An 18,325-nucleotide genomic window follows, 5' to 3' on the forward strand; every position below is an offset into this window, starting at 1 on the left:
ATCACAAAAATGATATTAATTGAACACATGACCCACAACAACTAATTATAAAAATTCAAGTAAATCAAATTATCAACAAAGGCTAGAAAGGCATTGATTATATTGAATAACCTAATATTATTTTTTAAACTGATGGTTTTTTTGACACATACCACCTAAAAGAGATTTTGACCACAATTTGCAAGACATACATCTGAGTGCAAGAAGAATTTTCTCTTCAGATATTGGTAAGGTCTGAGTCTATCCGCTGTTTGTTGGAATCAAAAAAAAATATCATAATTATGAAATCTTTGAAATGATTGATTAACAATGAGATAAATTATTTTGTTTACTTGAATATAAGAGACTAACATTAAACCAACGTTGTATTGTTTTATCAAACAATAGATCTTTAAGAGTTGAATAAAAATTGATAAAAGTTAAAGAATAAATGAAAGTAATACTTTCTATTTTTAACACCCACCACCTCACACAAAACTAAAAATTTTATTATCATAAAAATATTCATTGTATTGCATTGCCTCTTAATTTGTACATCACTACACTTTGAACCGATTCAAAAAAAATAATAATAATAAACCAACTCTACCTCCACAGCACATATAATGAGTAAATTATTTTAACCGATTCATTATCATAGATATATTTATCAATTGATTTATTAATTAGAAAACGGTTGGTTGGTTGGTTTAATTAATTAATTAACTATTACTAAAAACAATAAAATAAAATAAATAAAAAAAGATTGTTTTTATATGAAATTTGATATTTATCTTTATATATAAATATATATGCAGTTGATTTGTATCTATTGGGTCATATTGAATAATAATTGAATCGTCATATTCCTCAAAAGTAAATCTATTGTTTCGTTGGCTGCATTCGTTATCTTGACATCCTCACTGTTGACTTGATCGTAGTTTTTGAATGAATCGATGGAGAGACAGATCACCTATCTCTTTTTATTTTAAATTCTATATTTTTTTGCTTTTTTTTTCTTTATTGTTTTGTAATAATTCAATTGATTTGTTTTGTTTATCCTCTACCTCCACGCATGCCTCCTCTTCCTCCACGCATTCCTCCTCTTCCACGCATACCACCTCTTCCACCACCACCGCCACCACGTGATGATGATGATGATGAAGCTGCTGGTTTATCTATATTGTTTGTTTGATTAATTGAATGAATGAGAATGAATGTTAGTTAACCTATTTATAATTGTAGAGAGCAATGCATAATGATAATTACCTGTTGGTGCCTTCTTCTTTGGTTTCTTTGGTGCATCGTCTACCAAAAGAGTTCCAAGATTCAAAGATTCTGGTAATATAAAATATCTGATATTGTTTCCTCTGATACTCAGAGAATCTAAATTGATTGGGTTCTTTCCTTTAAGCGTCAGCTTTACTGTCTTTAAATGAGTGTTCATGCTAACATCTACACCTGAAATAGTACCGTGAATGATTGTTCCATTCTTTAATTCGATTGTAACTGTTTCATTATGTAACTTCATTAAAAATCTATTAATATATATATATTTAAGAACTTGTTAGTAACCTATATTACTTTATTATCAACTAACATTGACCATCATCATCAATTATTATTATCATTATTATAAGATATCATAACAATTGATGATTTTGTCGATTTTTAATATGAAGTATCATATTAAAAAAATAAAGATCACTATATTACCTTACTAACTTCATTTTTTACTATATTTTAATACTATATGTACAGATTGATATATACAATTGATGGATACTAATATTTGAAAAGGATATCACCTATATTGTTTGGTGATAGAGATAATGAGATATCAGATACACACTTTTTTGAACCTCATAAAAACTAAAGTCGCAAAACTGTTAAAATTGGACCATTGAAAAATTTTCATGAAGACCATCATATCAAACATAGAGTATGATAATATGTTAATCATAACATTCTAATATGATAATAATACATGTCATTTTCATTTAAATAAACAACAATATATAATCTATTTATTGTGTATATATAACAATTTTTATATTTTTTTTTTTTCGACAAAAAACAAAATTAACCTTATAAAGTTAATTTGATTTCTGTGATTATTGTTATAATTATTTTATTTTTTTTAAACTAAAGTTACATTATAATTTATATTCTTGTATTAATGTTGTTACAATTGATTGATTGAGATGTTAAATATTGGTGGTATGTTGTTGTTATTATTGTTTGTTTAATATAATCCAACTTCTTTCTTCTTGGAATCTTGTTTCCATTTTGGTAGTTTGTTAAATTCAGCTTTGGATTGTGAGAGAACAACCAAGAAATCTGCTTCATCTAAATATTGTTCGAGTTTGGCTGGGTCCAAAGTCTTGTCTTTCTTTGCTCTCTCTTTAACTGCATCGACGACTACCTTGATCTGTGGGTTTGGTCCTTGAAGAACGGCACCTGGCTTTGGTACTGGTGTTGCAGAGGCAACTGGCTTTGATGGTGAAGCAACAGCTGCAGCTGTTACTGGTTTTGGTGCTGGAGTTGCAGCAACTGGTGCTGGAGTTGGTTTTGGTGCAGCAGCGACTGGAGCTGGTGTTGGCTTTGGTGCAGCAGCAACTGGAGTTGGAATTGGTTTTGGTGCAGCAGCGACTGGAGCTGGTGTTGGTTTTGATGCTGGTGTAGCTGTTGAAACAACTGGAGCTGGAGTTGGCTTTGGTGCAACTGCGGCTGGAGTGGCTGTAGGTGTTGGTGCAGCTTTCTTTTGTGCCAATTGTTCACTAATCTTTTGTGCTTCTTTTCTAATCTCATCCAACTCCTTCTTGATTGCAATGGTTTCCTTTGTCAAATTTGCTAAATTTAAAATTGTTGCCATTTCCTAATTATTATATTTATAATATTTTGAAAATTAATATTAAATTTAAAAAATAAGTATATATCTAAAAAATAAGTATTATTGTTTAAATGAATGTATTTAATAAAAAAAGGAGGATGAAAAGATGAAAAAAAAAGAGAAGGGAAAGAGATGGAGAGAGAGTAACAGTATGTTGTTGAGTAGGATCGGTCTTAGTTTTGTTTGGGTTGACAATTACTTGCTTGATGTTTGCTATTTCAGTTTGAGCATCCATTTTGTTTTTGTTCTGTTGTTTTATCAAAGTATATACTGAGTTTTTATTATAATAGATTTGATTTTGGTATTGATGATTTGTTTGTTGTGTGTGTGTGGTTATTTAATATACAGATATTTAAAAGTGTGTTATCGATTCAATCTTTAAAGGAAGATGGTAAATTTTTTAAAAAAGCCATTAATATTTTTGGTTTTGGTTTTTTGTTTTGTTGGAAAAAAATAATTTTGAACGAACTTCGATTTATTGACAAAATGAAAAAAATAATCGATCATTCATTTTTCATTCTCGTGTTTTTTGATTGATTGATCATTTTTAGCTGTATAATATAACTATAGTTTGTTAGTTCTATATTGATTCACTATCACCAAGTAAAATATGGCACCAGCACCAACAAAGATCAGCACAGTCATCATCAAGATGGTCAGTTTGGCCAACACTGGTTTCTACTATACAACAACCAAGAGCGCAAAGTTGAGCACCAGAAAGTTATTACTCAGAAAATATGATCCAGTAGTTCAACAACACGTTTTATTCAAGGTACAACTCGATTTAGCTTTTGAATCACTCTAATATATAGAATGATTTAGTAATATCAAAAATTATACTTACAATTCAATTTTAAACAAAAAACAATAGGAAGAGAAGATCAGCAGAAAGAAGAAGTAAATTAATTATTAATACATAAATATAATATATAAATAAGATAGATAGATAGATAGATAGACAGACGGCAGCAGCATCATACATTCACACATACAGTTAAATTTATAGTTCATCAAAGTGACAGTAAAAAAAAAAACACAAAAGTCAAGCATTCGATTATAATATGGAATAGATCAATGAAGGTTAAGCCTATCATTCATTCATTCATTCAATATCATACAACATACAACATACAACCATCAATAACACTTATCAACAAATTCACATATAATCGAAAATATAGAAATCAATTTATTAGATTTTGCAAACACAACAACAAAAAAAAAAAAAAAAAAACAATATTAAAATAATAATATGTACATATTATATAACAAATATCTAAACATATATTTATGACTTAACATTTATATATGTTTAATCTTTTTATTATTTATTTATTTATTAAAAATATTTAATGAGATCCCATAAAAAATAAGATATTTGCATTTTATAGAAAATCGGGTCGGTAGACCAAGTTTCTTCGTCTTGACTTGAAGAGTAAGGGATATTCGTCGAACCAGCTGACCCTGTGTTTGCAAGTCGCTTAATCCAGTTGGTAGCATGCCATTGCAAGATGCCATGCTCTCCACTGATGATTCCAAACATAATTTATGAGGGTACCAAAGATTGTCAGCACTGATGAACCCTCTCTACTTTTGAGGGAATAGTCACTGATTGATCTCCGATGGTCTCACACCAACCAACCAACAACCAAACCAACCAACCATATACAATTGAAATGAAATTCACTATACTTGAGTGTTTCAACTTGTTTCATTCAATTCGTACTTGTAGATTCACCAACACCACTGAGTATGGTGTAAAATTTAATAAAAATAAAAAACATTTTAATAATATTCTATTTATTTGTACAGGTGACGAGATAGTGTCAATACTATCCATCGGTTACTATCCACTGTATAGGTAGTTTGAAATAATTTGTTCCATTTCTTTCTCTCCAGTAGAGATTGCCTTATCTCTCATCTTTAACAATTCTGTTCTATGAGAAGATTTATTAGAGTCGAAACCATTTTCTCTAAATTCTTGCCACTGCACGAGTTTAAAATAAATAAGTTAGTATGATGATCGAAACTAAATCAATAGCGAGTGAATATATATATATAAATAACTTACACTTATTGTAAAAAGTTTTTCGGCAATTTCTTGCCATCTTGTTTTTTGAGATTTATCGATTTGTTTCTTTCTCTCTTCATTGTGTAAACTAAAGTCTTTGAGGTACTCCTTCAAAGTTGGGTATATTGAGGATTTCTGGTGTCTGTTTTCGTAGGCGGCGTCGTCACAACCCAGATATTTCTTCATTAGCTCTGGCATTTCCTTGTCGAGATCGGTAAAGAATCTCGGGACAAATGGCTGATTATTGAGTTGCCCGTTGTGTGAATTGTTTGTGTCGGTCTGTTGTGAAGGCGAGTGATTGTGATGAGATGATGGCGAATAGTGGTGGTAGTGGTGTTGTTTGTCGTAGTAGCCATTTGCGTTGCTCGATCGTTTGGTGGAGTTGTTGCTCTCGCTGGAAGATCGCTTACGAGGCACACGTTGCTGATTATAGACGAGTGGTTGCGTGATGTACATTGGTTGCGGCTGCAGAGTTGCCGTTGTTGTGATGACACTACCCGAGGACATCATATTGTTCTGGTTCATATCAACTACTGTATCGAGAGCGCCGTTTGGATAGGTGTTCTGATAGGGATAATGACTATGACTATATGATCTGTTCTTGTTCTCTAATGATAGTAATAATAATAATAATATTTTTGTTATTTATTGTTAAAAATGAATATAGTGGATATTTAACAAATTAATTACTTTATAATAACTGACAACCAACAACAAACAACTACAGCATCAACAAATGATATAAAAGAATAATAAATTAAGAAGAAAAAAAAATTAAAAAAACAAAAACAAAAAAAATAGAAAAATGAAAAAAAATAATATTTTTAATTATGTATGATTACCACACACCTCAATATTAAAATCAAACACACACAACAGAATTTACCAAAAAAAAAAAAAGACAGGATGAAATTTGATAAATGTTGAAAGAATAACGAGGTGTTGAAATTTTGGGAGAATTTTTTAGATTTATGAGTAATTCCATTAATGTGATAGTTGATTACCGATAATATTTATAAATTGATTCAACTATTTAAATTGATAAAAATAATATCATGTGTGATGGTGGTAGTGGTAGTGGGGTGGTAGTGTTGTTGTTGTTGTTGGGTGTGTTGTGTGATGAGTATATATGCTGAGTTTGAAAGGTAACAATAGATTATATGATTTTTCTTTCAAATGAAGTATTTTATTTCTTTGATGATTTAAATTGAATGAAGAGGTGTCTGTGAAAAAACGTACAAAACCAATATTATTCATTTTTACTATTATTGTTTTTGTTGTTGTGTTGAATGAATATGTTATAACGAATTGGAGTAAGAATGGGGTAAAGGGTGTTTAGTTTTGATAGTAAAAGATAAAACAGAGTATTAACAACAACAATCGTTGTATTAATTAAAAAAACATTGATTGATTAATTGATAATATATACACACACCAACCATTAAACTTTCTTTTAATTCAACTAAACACAACCACCCACAACAACAACAACATATCACTTTAGAGTATTGTTGTGATATAATATTATTATATATTGGAAATGTGATATTTTAAGCTAAATGCGATTCGAAATATTTTTAAATAAAATTTATATATAAACATATTGTGTTGAAGTTTTAATCAACATATGTGAATGAATGTTATGATGTGCTGTGTTGAGTTGCGTGAATGGTATGATATTGGCAATAGCAATAAATAGAAATAATAAGGTAATTATTTTTATGAGAATTAGATTGAACTTTGAAACTTACGTCTTTGATGTTTTTGAGCCTGTGGAACATATGGATAGGCTGGCATATGTGTTGGAACATAGCCAGGTGCACCAAAGTACATCATTGGGGGCATTTGTACACCCATATTTATACTTTCCATTGTAATATTATTGTTTATCGTTTTTAAAAACTTGAATTGGATTTTACAGTATTTCTATAGTCTATAATGATTGATATATGATAGTTATCATACAAGATAGGATGATATGATATGATATGATATTAATATACGGACATTCATTCTTGATATCTAATTCCACAAAACTCCAACCTACCTTTCTCATAAATATATTGATATTTATTATTATTATTATTATTGTTACTAATAATAATAATTTTAAATTTACAGATTAACAACAACTAACTACAACGATATATACTATTATTATTATTACTGTTAAAACTTTATCGATTTGAACAAACTGTATGTTCCGTCTGCTTTACTTGTATTGGATTGGGTTGAATAGTGGTGGTTGGTGATGATATACCAAAAAAAAAACAGTAGATTTACAAATAAATATTTTTATCGTGATACTACTTCTACTACTGAATGAATCAACTAACTTTTTCTTATTTTTTTTGAATTTATAAATAAATAAATAAAAGATTAAATTTAAGATTGTTTGTTTTAAATAAACTAAAATAATAAAAAACCAAAACAAAACAATACAAACAACTTAGCGTGACAAACTAACTAACTAACTTAGGAGTGTGTTGTTGTTGTTGTTATTTATTTATTTATTGTTGTTGTCAATCTAATATTAATAAAAACTATCAAACAAACAAACACCAACAACAGAAAAAAACAATACAATATGTATGTACACCGGAAAGACAGTGTGTTGTGCTAAACCAAATAATTGTTGCTTCTTCTTTGCTGTGTGTTTCTGTTTTTTTTTGTTTTTGGTTTGATAATATATTTTAAATTTAAAAGCGACTGTAGGAAATGGAAACTAATACAAAAATGTATGGCCAATTAAAAAAATTTATAGCTATAAATTGTCTTGTCTATTTTTATTAGTACAAAAAATTTTACAACAAAAAAAAAAAAATTAAAAAATTAAAAAAAATATATATTTTTTAAAATATTAATATCAAGTGTGTGGTGTGAGTGTGTTTTTTTGCGAAGTCATTTTTTTGAAAAAAAACTAAAAGAAAAAATGTTTGCAAATCCTGTGTAATTACCCAGACAAAAAAATCCCAAAATAGGCATTTTATAAATTAAATAATAAAAAATAATATCAAAAAAAAAAAAAAAACATTATTATTTAAAATTAAAATTTTGGTCGTTGGAATTAGAATTTTAATGATTGATTTTTTTAATTGTTAACTTTTGTTTTTTTTTGATTCGTTTTATCAAGACTTGTTAAAGGCGATAAAGCTATTATTCGGTGATGATAAGCTATCTTTTGATAAAAAAGCAAAGTCAGGTGGTGGGGGTGGAACTTTCGGGGCTGATTTTGGCAGTTCAACACCCTCTAAATCGAGAAGTTTGAGTTTCATACTGAGGTTAACAAGAATTTTATACTCCTGAAGAAAAAAAAAACAAAAAAAAAAAAAAAGATATTAATTTTTTGGATTCACACAAATTAAATAATTAATTTAAAAATAAAAAATATGAATACATACTTCTATTGTCTCGGGACAATCGATTTGTTTGTTATTGAGTAATCTGATGGCGTCTACAAAGTTGGAGTGATCTTCTCTGGTGCTTGCAATGAGTTCGACAATCTCACGACCAAGATTTACGGTGAAAAAGTGTTGTTGTTGTTGTTGCTGTGTGTTCTTGGTGTCGGGTTTACGACGTTGTTGCGCGTCGGACTGCGCCGGGAAGTGAATATCGTTGATCTTTACGCTGGAGAACGACATGGCTGCGCGAGGGTCATTCGATGATGACAGACCACCACCACCAACACCACCCGATGCACTGCTGCCGCCGGACGAGTTGGGGTTGTTGATGCTGCCGCTGCCGGTGAGTGTTGGCGAAGATGGCATCGCTGGATTCGATGAGCTGTTGGCGCCCATCGACGTCTTGTCTAGGAGTCCACCACTACCAGTTAGCTCACCTCTGGCGCCACTGCCACCGCCTGGCGACATTGGTGGTTGGAGCGACAGTTGTTGTAGCTGTGAGGCGGCTGAGGAAGCCGGTGGTGAAAGCGAGCTGGATGGCTCAGTGCATTGCGCGTAGAGTAGCTCGCCATTTACCTGTGAGACGGCAGTCTGGCACACATACAAATGAGTGTGAGTCACAGTCTTTGCCTTCACTGGTTTCTGAAGCTTAAAGTAGATACCGTCGGCCAGTATATTCAGTTTCTGTGTCTTTAGTACCTCCATTATATCGGTTTTTATTATATTCTTTAGCTTTTTGATATCCTCACTCTCCAAACTTTCATCTTCATTCTGGAAAGTATTTGATTTCTTTGATGCGCCAGCTGCCCAATTAAACTATAGTTAAAATTTCATATTGGTAAGTAGTCTAATAATAAATTATGAGTAACAATTATCAATAATAACATACAGCTTCTAAAGTAGTTGGTTTAGTTTCTAGAGCGGTAACAATAGATTGCTTAACAGTTGCAATGACCTTTGGGAATTCCATATAACTAGCATTCATTGTGTCCCATGTAATACTTTTAAAGAAAGAGTATTATTATTAGTTACATTTCTCCAGTTTATAATTTTCAAATATTAAAAATAACTTACTCTAAAAGTTGGAATGCAATACAATATACCTCTTCAAATGCATTCTTGTGTGAAAATAGAATTGGAAATATTGGAAACTCTGGATTATCTATAGTTATGATAAATTCATTGGTTAGTTAGTTATTTAGTTGATTTAAAATAGTAAATAAATTAATAATTAATTACTCTCTTCAGTGACTTTAAATAATTCAAAAAACATTTGAGTCAAATTGATACCGGCAACAGCAACTGGATAATCTCTTTCTTTTCTATCGATTTGACTTGATATGAGTTTTCTAAACTGATCGGTATGATTCTCTGCAATATAAAGTAGATTTTCAAGACCAAAAATACCCATTCCTCTGAAATCTGTTGCTGGATCGGTACCTTGAAATCCAAGTAACTTCCATTGTTCACTGACACGTGTTTCCAATTTAACATCTGGATAGGTTGTAGTCCACAATTTCAAAAGTAATGTTTCATGCTCTTCCAATTCCTTATTGTATGCAATATTCTTTCTCTTTTTCAATAATGATAATTTGTGTTTCTATTTTCATAAAATAGTTGTTTTGTTTTGTTAATAAAAATGGTAACCATTGCTATTATTATTCTTCCATTTCCTCCTACTTACTTGATAATAATACAATTGTTTTTTTAATTCTTGTGATACATTTGATTCAAATAGTTTCTTTAGTTTAATGTTGATATCATATTCATCGAGTTTGTTAATGAGTGATTGAAGTTCATTGTTGGATTTCGAGAGCATGATGTTGAGTAGCGTCAGTGCGTTCAGTTGGATGTCGACGGTCGACGACGACAAGAGTGCTACGATGTTGGCGAGAAGTGAGGGATGCTGACTGGCAAGCGCTGCTTTGCCGTATTGGTTGTTGAGTTGGGTGGCTGCCAGTGGTATGGTTTGACAGTACTGTGAGAGGATGGAGAGTCCGGTTTTCGTAATCGATGGGATTGCCGTTGAGTCTGCAATCATCGCTAGAATACGATGAATCAATGTGCTCGGTAGTGCATGCACACCAATCTCGTAGGAGCATGCAGCCTGTATGGCAATCAGTGCATACGCCAGAGTGTTGCCACTCAGCTCTGTCATTTGATCTTCGATGGCACGAATTCCATCCTTCTCAATGAAGCGCTTCACATTGCTCTCGTCTTTGAGCAGATCTTTCAAGTCAAACAATGCCTTCTTTTTCAATGACAAATCGTGGAGTGCACTGAAAATCGAGTCAATAGTAGTGGGTGTTGGTAGTTGAGATTGTGATTGTGAATGTGTCAGACTTGGTGTTGTAGAAGCGGAAGCAGAAGCAGAAGAAGAGGAATTGATCATGCTGGAAGATGGTGAAGCTCCATTGGCAATGCTTGTTGTCGGTTGGACCATATTCGTTGATGCAGCAGTCACGTTGGTTGAAGATGAGGAGGGAGAAGATGATGGAGATGAACTTGAAATCAATGGAGATGCCAATATTATTGGACTGTGAGTTTGAGTGTGAGTCGATTGCGATTGTTGTTGTTGTTGTTGTTGTCCACTTGTTGTTGTTGTCGATGGTGTTGATGATGTTGCTGCTGCTGGTGATGTGTTATTATTACTACTGTTACTACTTGTTAAAAAGTTGTGTTGTTGTTGTTGGTGTTGTTGGTTAGGAGATGAATGGTTTGTTAAAAATGAATTTTGAACGGCGGACCTGTTACTGCGATCTGCTCTGATGAAGGAGGCTGAGGGTGCCGAAACAAATCTCGATCCACTTCCACCTATAAACTTTAACATCAACTCACAGCCATCTGTGATAAAGTGTAAATTTGTTTTCTATTGTTGTTTTGTTGATGATGTTTGTTTGGGTTTTCGAGGTTTGCATTAATAAATCTAATCAAAGATATTTTATTATTGTTTTTTTTTTTTTTTGATCAAAACACGCTTATTGGGCTTTTTTAAAGTTGATCTAATTTTTTATAAAAAAAAATAATTTTTTTTTAATTATTATGATATCTGGATAAGATCTTATCACAAATCAATGAATCGAATTGATCTTTATTTTTGATCAAAGTGTATCATCATGATTTGATTAAAACCAACTGTTAAATACATAACAGTTACCAAACATATAACATTTAAAAAAAACACATCTCTTTTCTTTTGTTATTGTTACTATTATATTATTTACTTACATCTATAATTGTACCATTTGGAATGGTGGCTAACACATAGTCGGAGAAAGCAGTGATTGAAAAGAATATACAAACTTTCTGTGTCAACTCTTTCAGTTCGATCTGTGTAGAGCTGCTTCCATCAACACTAATAGTTTTTGTTTTATCATTATAATGTACAATAACCTTCATTTACTAAGAATTGTTGTTTGCTGTGTGTTGTGTTGTAAAATACAATATCGAATCAATCTTATAAGTATCTTCTTTAACTATCTCTAACTATCTTTATTATATTTCTATTTTACTATTATCGATATTTATTATCTTGATAAGTATGTATCTTTATTATATATATCTTGTTAAATGAAGCGACTTGTCTGTTTGCTGTAGAGACGTTTGACTGATTTTATTATTTTTGATTAGACTATTGGTGTGTTGTGTGTGAATTCAATGATTATTGTTTTAAAAGAATCAAATATATTACTATTGAGCAAAAAAAGATCCACTAATTTATTATAATGACAATGGGGGTAGTCAAAAAACAAAAAAAAAAAAATCAAACCCAAAAAAAAATCTTTAAAAATAAAAATATAACTTTTTTTGCTGATTTTTCAAAATTGAACATAAAAATTTTATTAAGCAAACTACTCTCATGGAGTCAGTTTTTACCTTTTAAGGTACAAATAAAATTTAAATCCCTCATTATTTTTTGATAAACAGAGTACCAGTTAGAACAAACAATTAGAAAATTATATGATATTAATGTAACATTCTTTTAATTTGATTTGGATTATATTGGAATATGGTGTTGGGATCATCATATTGGTTGGCAGGCTCGAGTACAGAGGTATAGAGTGATGAATAGGCAGAGATGATGAGGTTGGTGACACTCTGCTTTGAAAGATTCTTTAGTTTGGTGTTGGAGATCTTCTCGCACGATGGCATTGCCAGTGATCCGAGACTGGATTCCAGTGAGGTGTCAAACTGGCGGAGTGATTGCGTGAGTGACATGCGATCCATGCCAGGCAGCTGGGACAGTGGAGTACGCTCGGTACCGGCGGCGTCGGAATTATCATGATACTGAAGAATACTGAGTTTATTGGAGAGTCCAAGCTGGTTCAAAAGATCGGCGGTCTGCTCCTCGACGAGTGTGTCCATGTGCGCGTCGATCTGGCCAATCAGAATCTCGAGACGCGCCTTAGTGAATGAGTAGAGTGAGAGCACCGATTGCAATACACTCAGACAGTTGATGATGAAAACAGCCATGCTTGGCAGCGGCAGCTTCGAGGTGGTTGCGCATATCGTGCAGAGATTCACTATCGGGTCGACCATGGCGGTCAAGACCGGTTTGAACTCGTCTTCCTTCTCGTCGTCGGGCACCAGCGAACTGCTGTAGGTGGTGAGCAACTCTTTCAGCTTGTTGATCGACTCTTTGATTTCGATGGTCGGTGACAAGTCAATCGAGGGAGCACTCGGTGATTTATGTATCTTTTCAAAGTGATCTTTGATCTGCGTGTAGAACTGATTCAAACAAAACAGCTTGGCATCATTTAGGATCTTTGATAGTCCCGACTGCTTATTGTTAATGATAATAGTAGATGCTATTCGCGCGTAGAAATCCAAAAGTGAGATCATCTTGTAGATAACAATGATGCCGGGTTTCGCCTGAAGAATCTGCTCCACCCTAATCGTCAGTGGACGAGAAACCCCCTCAAAACATAGATCCAAAACTTTTTGAATTGGTTTAACATTTTGTTGTTGAACACTACCGCCTGGAGTATTATTATTATTATCACCACCACCACTGGTATTAGTAGTAGAATCAATTGAAGTCGATTGATCACTGAAATCAATGATATCGTCACGCGATGCAGAACTTCTTATTTGTGATTTGATGGGTATGGTTATTTTGATTTTAGCGAGAAGCGTAGAGAGTAGTTCGTGTTCAGATGCTAGCGCCTGGTGTATCCACGCCAGCATGTCACCGAGGAAACGAAGCGGATCGTGTGCGTTGATTTCTATGGGTCGCGGTGTGCCGTTTGGTCCGCCCAGTGTGAGCGCGGTGATGAATGCAGTGGTGATCGACTTGCAGCGATACTCGCCAATGTCCGAGAGACAATAGAGTAGAAGTCGCGGACGTTCCTGCAGTGCGCTCAACGACAACTCTAGAATTCTCGAGGATTCCGGTGTGTCGAGCTGCAGCGACTTTGACTCCTCCTTGATGAAGCTGTATAGCTTACGATAGGCTTTCTCTTGGTGTTGTGCAATCATCTCCATGATCTCGTAGGTCGGTCGTTGGTAAGTGTTTGAGAGTATCGACTTGCACTCACGGTGTATGTCAGAGAGTCGCGCGAGAGTAGCAAAGAACGACATATCTATATCTTTTCTCTGTAAAGACAGTTCCTCCTCTTCCGTCAATCTAAACCTCGATATGAATGTATCTAAAAACTTTTCTTTCTCCTCTGTCTCTTTCAGATCGTCAAACATCCTCTTTGCATCTACCAAAATCGAAGAGTAAGACTGATTGGTCTGATCGAAATGTGAACAAACATCGTTGCAACTCTTTTCTATTTCTTTATAATTATCAACTAATTCTTCAACACACTGTATAAATTTAATAGAAAATAATGATGATTAATAATCTATAATATATATTCATTATTATACACATCATTCATTCTTACATTATATAATAAAGTAAATTGATCCAAGAATTGATTATTTATTTCAAGATATCTTCTTTCGATATCATTTCTAAGATTTCTTCTTGCAGCAATTGAATTTAACTGATAGAATGAAGATAACTCATCTAATGATCCTATTAACTCTTCACTTGATTGATCTAATTTTATTTCTAATACTTTTTGTATCTTTCTAGAGAGTGTATTATTCATTTTTGTTTGTTATTAAAGATTTAACTAAAATACATATATAATCTTTTGTTTATTATTTTTTCTTCTTTATGATTCAAAACAATCTTTACAACAGAAAAAATGAAATTTTTAATACATTCAAAAGTTTGTTTGGCTTTATAAATAAATTAAAATGGTTTTATTATTACAACTAAAATTAGTTTGGTTGTTTAGTTAAGTTTTGGTTTTGTTTTGTTTTGTTTTGATTTTGTTTTGTTTTGACTATTTATGTTTTGATGGTGAAGTTGCTAATAAACTTGGTGATGTTGATGATGGTGATGTATTGTTGTTGTTGTTGTTGGATGTTGATGATGTTAAAGATGGTGATGTTGAAGTTGTGGTGGTGGTGGTGGTGGTTGATATCAGTGTTGGTGTGGATGTGGTTGCACCCAGTGGTATTCTAGCGATGACTTGGTTGATTGCATCGATCCACTCCTCCTGTTCCTTCTTTGACTCGGCCATCAGTAGATAGTCACGAACCATGTTCTTTTCGTTGATACCCGATAGCAGTACGATTCCAAAGGGCTTGCCAGAGTGTGTTTCCGTTCTGGCTTGGCTCAGCTTTACAATGCCCTTTGGCTTGGAGTCTTTGCGCTTTTTATAGTAGGAGAGTGTGTCTGCCTTCAGACGGAACCATCTGGTGGTCCAGTTACGACGACCACCTTCGCCACCACCCTTCTTCTTCAGTATGCCTTCCTTGATGATATTGTCATTGAGCGAAGTCACCTTCATGCTGAACATAGTGATTTGTTCACCACCGACATTTGTTCCTGCAACACCACTGCCCGTGTTTTGATTTTGTGCAGAGCCGCTGCTTGCACTTCCACTGACAAGATTACTTTGACTACTATTCAAATTGTTATTGCTATTGTTATTGCTATTATTATTGTTGTTTTTATCGGTTGTTATGTTGTTGTTTAGATTGTTTTTTGAGGGTGATGGACTGTGTTTGGATGAGGATGACGATGAGGTGTTTGAATCTTCGCCACCCCGCAGCGAGTTGGCAGAGGAATTGGAACCGAGACCGATCACTGGAATGGTCGATGGTACATCTGGCAACGAAGAAACATCAATAAAATCGATGGGTAACAATCGTGGTGATGTCTTGTTCATCGATGTATTGGTGTCAGTGTCACCGGCCAATAATTTCTCTACAATCTCTTGATTACTATCTTTTACCAAGTTCTCTACTTCCTCTTCAGAATCTTCTTCTTCCTCGGAATCCTCTTCAGAATCTTCTTCGTTATTATTATTCTTATTATTATTATTATTATTATTATTACTAATATTAATAGTTTGTTCTTGTTTTATTAATAGTTGTGATGATGATGATGACTGTTGATCAACAAAAACAACGGTTTGATCATTTAATGATTGTGGTGGTGGCCGTGCATTATTATTATTATTGTTGTTGTTGTTACATTCATCTTTTTCTTTTTCTCTTTCCTCTTCCTTGTTATCTTGAGTAGTGGTATTATTGGCTCCACCTGATATTAATTGTCTGAGTTCCTCTTCATCAGCAGCAATAAATGTGAAATCCATTTGCTTTGCATCTTTGTTATGATTTTCAATGTTGGAAGTGGGTGTTGCTGTGGGTTGTTCAACTTTATCCAAAAAAACATCCAAATTTTTGGATTTTTCTGTTTTTTGTTGATCAACCCCACCACCACACTTTGCGAGAGTCTCTGTTGCAGTGCCATTTGAGATCCCATCGAATGAATTATTGATATTTTTGTCTTCCAATTTTGACCCATCACCACAAACATTGTTGTTGTTATCATTACTATTATCATTATTATTTACATTATTATTATTGGCGTCGGAGTTATCATTATTCAGATTGTTGTTTGCATCTTGAATATGATCACCACCATCCTTATTAATTTCATTGGTTGTATTATTATTATTTTGGATGTTGTTGTTTGACGAATTTAATTGCATTGCAGATATATCCAACAAAATATTTTTAATTGAAGAGAATTTCTGTTCGAATGTTTCCACCTTGCTTTGGAGCAGGCGTTGTGTGTCTGCGAGGAGGGTTGCATCGATAGAGTTGTTGGCTGTCGTTGTCGGTGATGATTGGGTCGTTGTGCATTCACTGCTCGACAGAGCTGATGATGGCTCACCATTGCTTTGCTTGGAAAGTACATCTTTTAGCTGCAAAACTTGCTCTTCAAATTTCGACATCGTCTCTTCAATCTCTTTGTGATTCACTTCAATATTTAAAGTTTGTTGTTGATTATTATTACTATTATTACAATTATTAATATCATTATCATTATCATTATTCTCTAACTTATAATTATTATTACTATTATTGTTTATGTATGTAGATTGATGATAACTATCTTGTGAATCTTTACTAAATGTATTTTCAGCATCACTACTACTTCCACTACTCTCACTGCTCTTTCTCTTGGAGAGATGTGATGAAAGTGAAGATGTTGAAGAGTAAAGATTCTGGGTGGAGGGTGATCGTTTTGCTGTGGATTTCTGCATGTCCTCTAAACGCTTCTTTAAAGCCTCATTCTCCTTGGCCACCTGTATTTGTTTTAATCTTTCCTCCTCCAATCTTTGGTTCAACTCTTTTATTTTTAATTCCAAATCATCTAAATCATCATTATTTATTTTTGTAAGTTTGCTAATTAATAACCGGATTAATCTAACAAAGTATTTAAAAAAAAAATAATTTACCATTACTTGTGTTGTGATAGATATTATTTCCAACAATCATATCTACTTCCTGTGACATTGTTGTTTATTTTATTTTATTTTTTTCAAAAAAAAATAAAATTATCTATCTAATTCTATCTTGTTTCAATTTAACTATACAAATATTTGCTAAAAAACTAATAAAATATTAGTTATTGATTCAAATGGTATTAAAATTATAAATGATATAAATATATTTAGTTGTGATATCAATCAGCTGGAAAAACAGACAGACATTTCAAAATTGGATTAGCTGGTTTCCAAGCTTGACGATTTTGTTTTTTTTTATTTGTTATGTGGCAATAACCAAAAATTATTATTATAATTATATTTATATTATTAATCTTTTAATATCATCATCATTCAAACAAAACTAAAAAATACTAAAAATATTTTAAAATTTTGATTGATTGATCATGACAATAGTGTGGCAGTGCTTGTTTACTTGATATTTGATTGTTTGTTTGGTATTGTGATAATGTAACTATATTATTTATTAATAAGATTGTGGTGTGTGTGATAATGTGTTAGGTTATATGTTGAATTGATTTGGTGTGGTGATCGAATGAATGATGATGAAGAAAACATATATATATATATTGTTTAAAAAAAAAAACACAGAATAATATTATTTTTATTCAATTTTACTTACATTATTCACAAATTTGACACTCCTATCTATTTATTTTTGGTGAAAATGATTCAAATTGAATGTGGTGAATACCTGATGCTTATTTAAAATAAAAAGAGATGTCGATTATCGATTATCGATTGCGATGGTGATGTTGATGTTGATGTTTTGTTGAATTTAAACAAGATCCGAATGACCTTTTCCTGTATTTTTATTTCTAATATATTATTTGTTGTTTGTTTAAAAGGTGGGTATGGTTGGTATCTAACCAATTAAATACAATGTTGAAAGTAGCTTGTTGTTAGAGTTTTAACTATACACTTCTTTCCTCTATTATTAAAATTTTGAAAACCAAATGCTAAGATAAGTTATTTAAACAAACTAAATAAATATCTCTTAACAATCACAACTTTCACATTTAAAGTTGAACAAAGCCCTTTGATTGATGTATCTAAATAAAATAAAAAATCAAAAAAAAAATAAAATCAAAAAAAAAACAAAATAATACTAAAGAAAGAT

At 32.3% G+C, this 18,325-nt stretch overlaps 6 protein-coding genes across 6 annotated transcripts; 1 reads left to right on the plus strand and 5 right to left on the minus strand.

The window, feature by feature from the left end:
• Positions 1–15: 15 nt before the first annotated feature.
• snrpD1 (small nuclear ribonucleoprotein Sm D1) lies at positions 16–1,709 on the minus strand (the record flags this gene model as incomplete). Its single annotated transcript, XM_020571444.1, has 5 exons — positions 16–41; positions 153–215; positions 1,098–1,157; positions 1,249–1,517; positions 1,705–1,709. 5 exons carry the CDS (start codon positions 1,707–1,709, stop codon positions 16–18), a joined length of 423 nt encoding a protein of 140 aa, XP_020438718.1.
• A 515-nt stretch (positions 1,710–2,224) lies between these two features.
• Positions 2,225–3,107, minus strand: PPL_00415 (villin headpiece domain-containing protein; the record flags this gene model as incomplete). Its single annotated transcript, XM_020571445.1, has 2 exons — positions 2,225–2,857; positions 3,072–3,107. The coding sequence occupies 2 exons, from the start codon at positions 3,105–3,107 to the stop codon at positions 2,225–2,227; spliced, it is 669 nt and encodes a 222-aa protein (XP_020438719.1).
• A 375-nt stretch (positions 3,108–3,482) lies between these two features.
• On the plus strand, positions 3,483–3,677 carry mrpl33 (50S ribosomal protein L33; the record flags this gene model as incomplete). The annotated part of the gene is made up of 1 exon (XM_020571446.1): positions 3,483–3,677. One exon carries the CDS (start codon positions 3,483–3,485, stop codon positions 3,675–3,677), a length of 195 nt encoding a protein of 64 aa, XP_020438720.1.
• Positions 3,678–4,718: 1,041 nt separating this feature from the next.
• On the minus strand, positions 4,719–6,800 carry PPL_00417 (uncharacterized protein; the record flags this gene model as incomplete). The annotated part of the gene is made up of 3 exons (XM_020571447.1): positions 4,719–4,859; positions 4,944–5,551; positions 6,695–6,800. 3 exons carry the CDS (start codon positions 6,798–6,800, stop codon positions 4,719–4,721), a joined length of 855 nt encoding a protein of 284 aa, XP_020438721.1.
• Positions 6,801–8,071: 1,271 nt separating this feature from the next.
• On the minus strand, positions 8,072–14,445 carry elmoA (engulfment and cell motility ELM family protein; the record flags this gene model as incomplete). Its single annotated transcript, XM_020571448.1, has 12 exons — positions 8,072–8,245; positions 8,345–9,160; positions 9,234–9,345; positions 9,419–9,506; positions 9,584–9,944; positions 10,029–11,158; positions 11,527–11,552; positions 11,787–11,830; positions 12,869–13,072; positions 13,301–13,503; positions 13,792–14,155; positions 14,236–14,445. The coding sequence occupies 12 exons, from the start codon at positions 14,443–14,445 to the stop codon at positions 8,072–8,074; spliced, it is 3,732 nt and encodes a 1,243-aa protein (XP_020438722.1).
• Positions 14,446–14,685: 240 nt separating this feature from the next.
• Positions 14,686–17,215, minus strand: PPL_00419 (uncharacterized protein; the record flags this gene model as incomplete). Its single annotated transcript, XM_020571449.1, has 2 exons — positions 14,686–17,048; positions 17,158–17,215. The coding sequence occupies 2 exons, from the start codon at positions 17,213–17,215 to the stop codon at positions 14,686–14,688; spliced, it is 2,421 nt and encodes an 806-aa protein (XP_020438723.1).
• Positions 17,216–18,325: the final 1,110 nt, after the last annotated feature.

Source organism: Heterostelium album (assembly GCF_000004825.1).
Source record: "Heterostelium album PN500 unplaced genomic scaffold PPL_scaffold1, whole genome shotgun sequence".
In the NCBI taxonomy this organism is placed as follows: domain Eukaryota; phylum Evosea; class Eumycetozoa; order Acytosteliales; family Acytosteliaceae; genus Heterostelium; species Heterostelium album.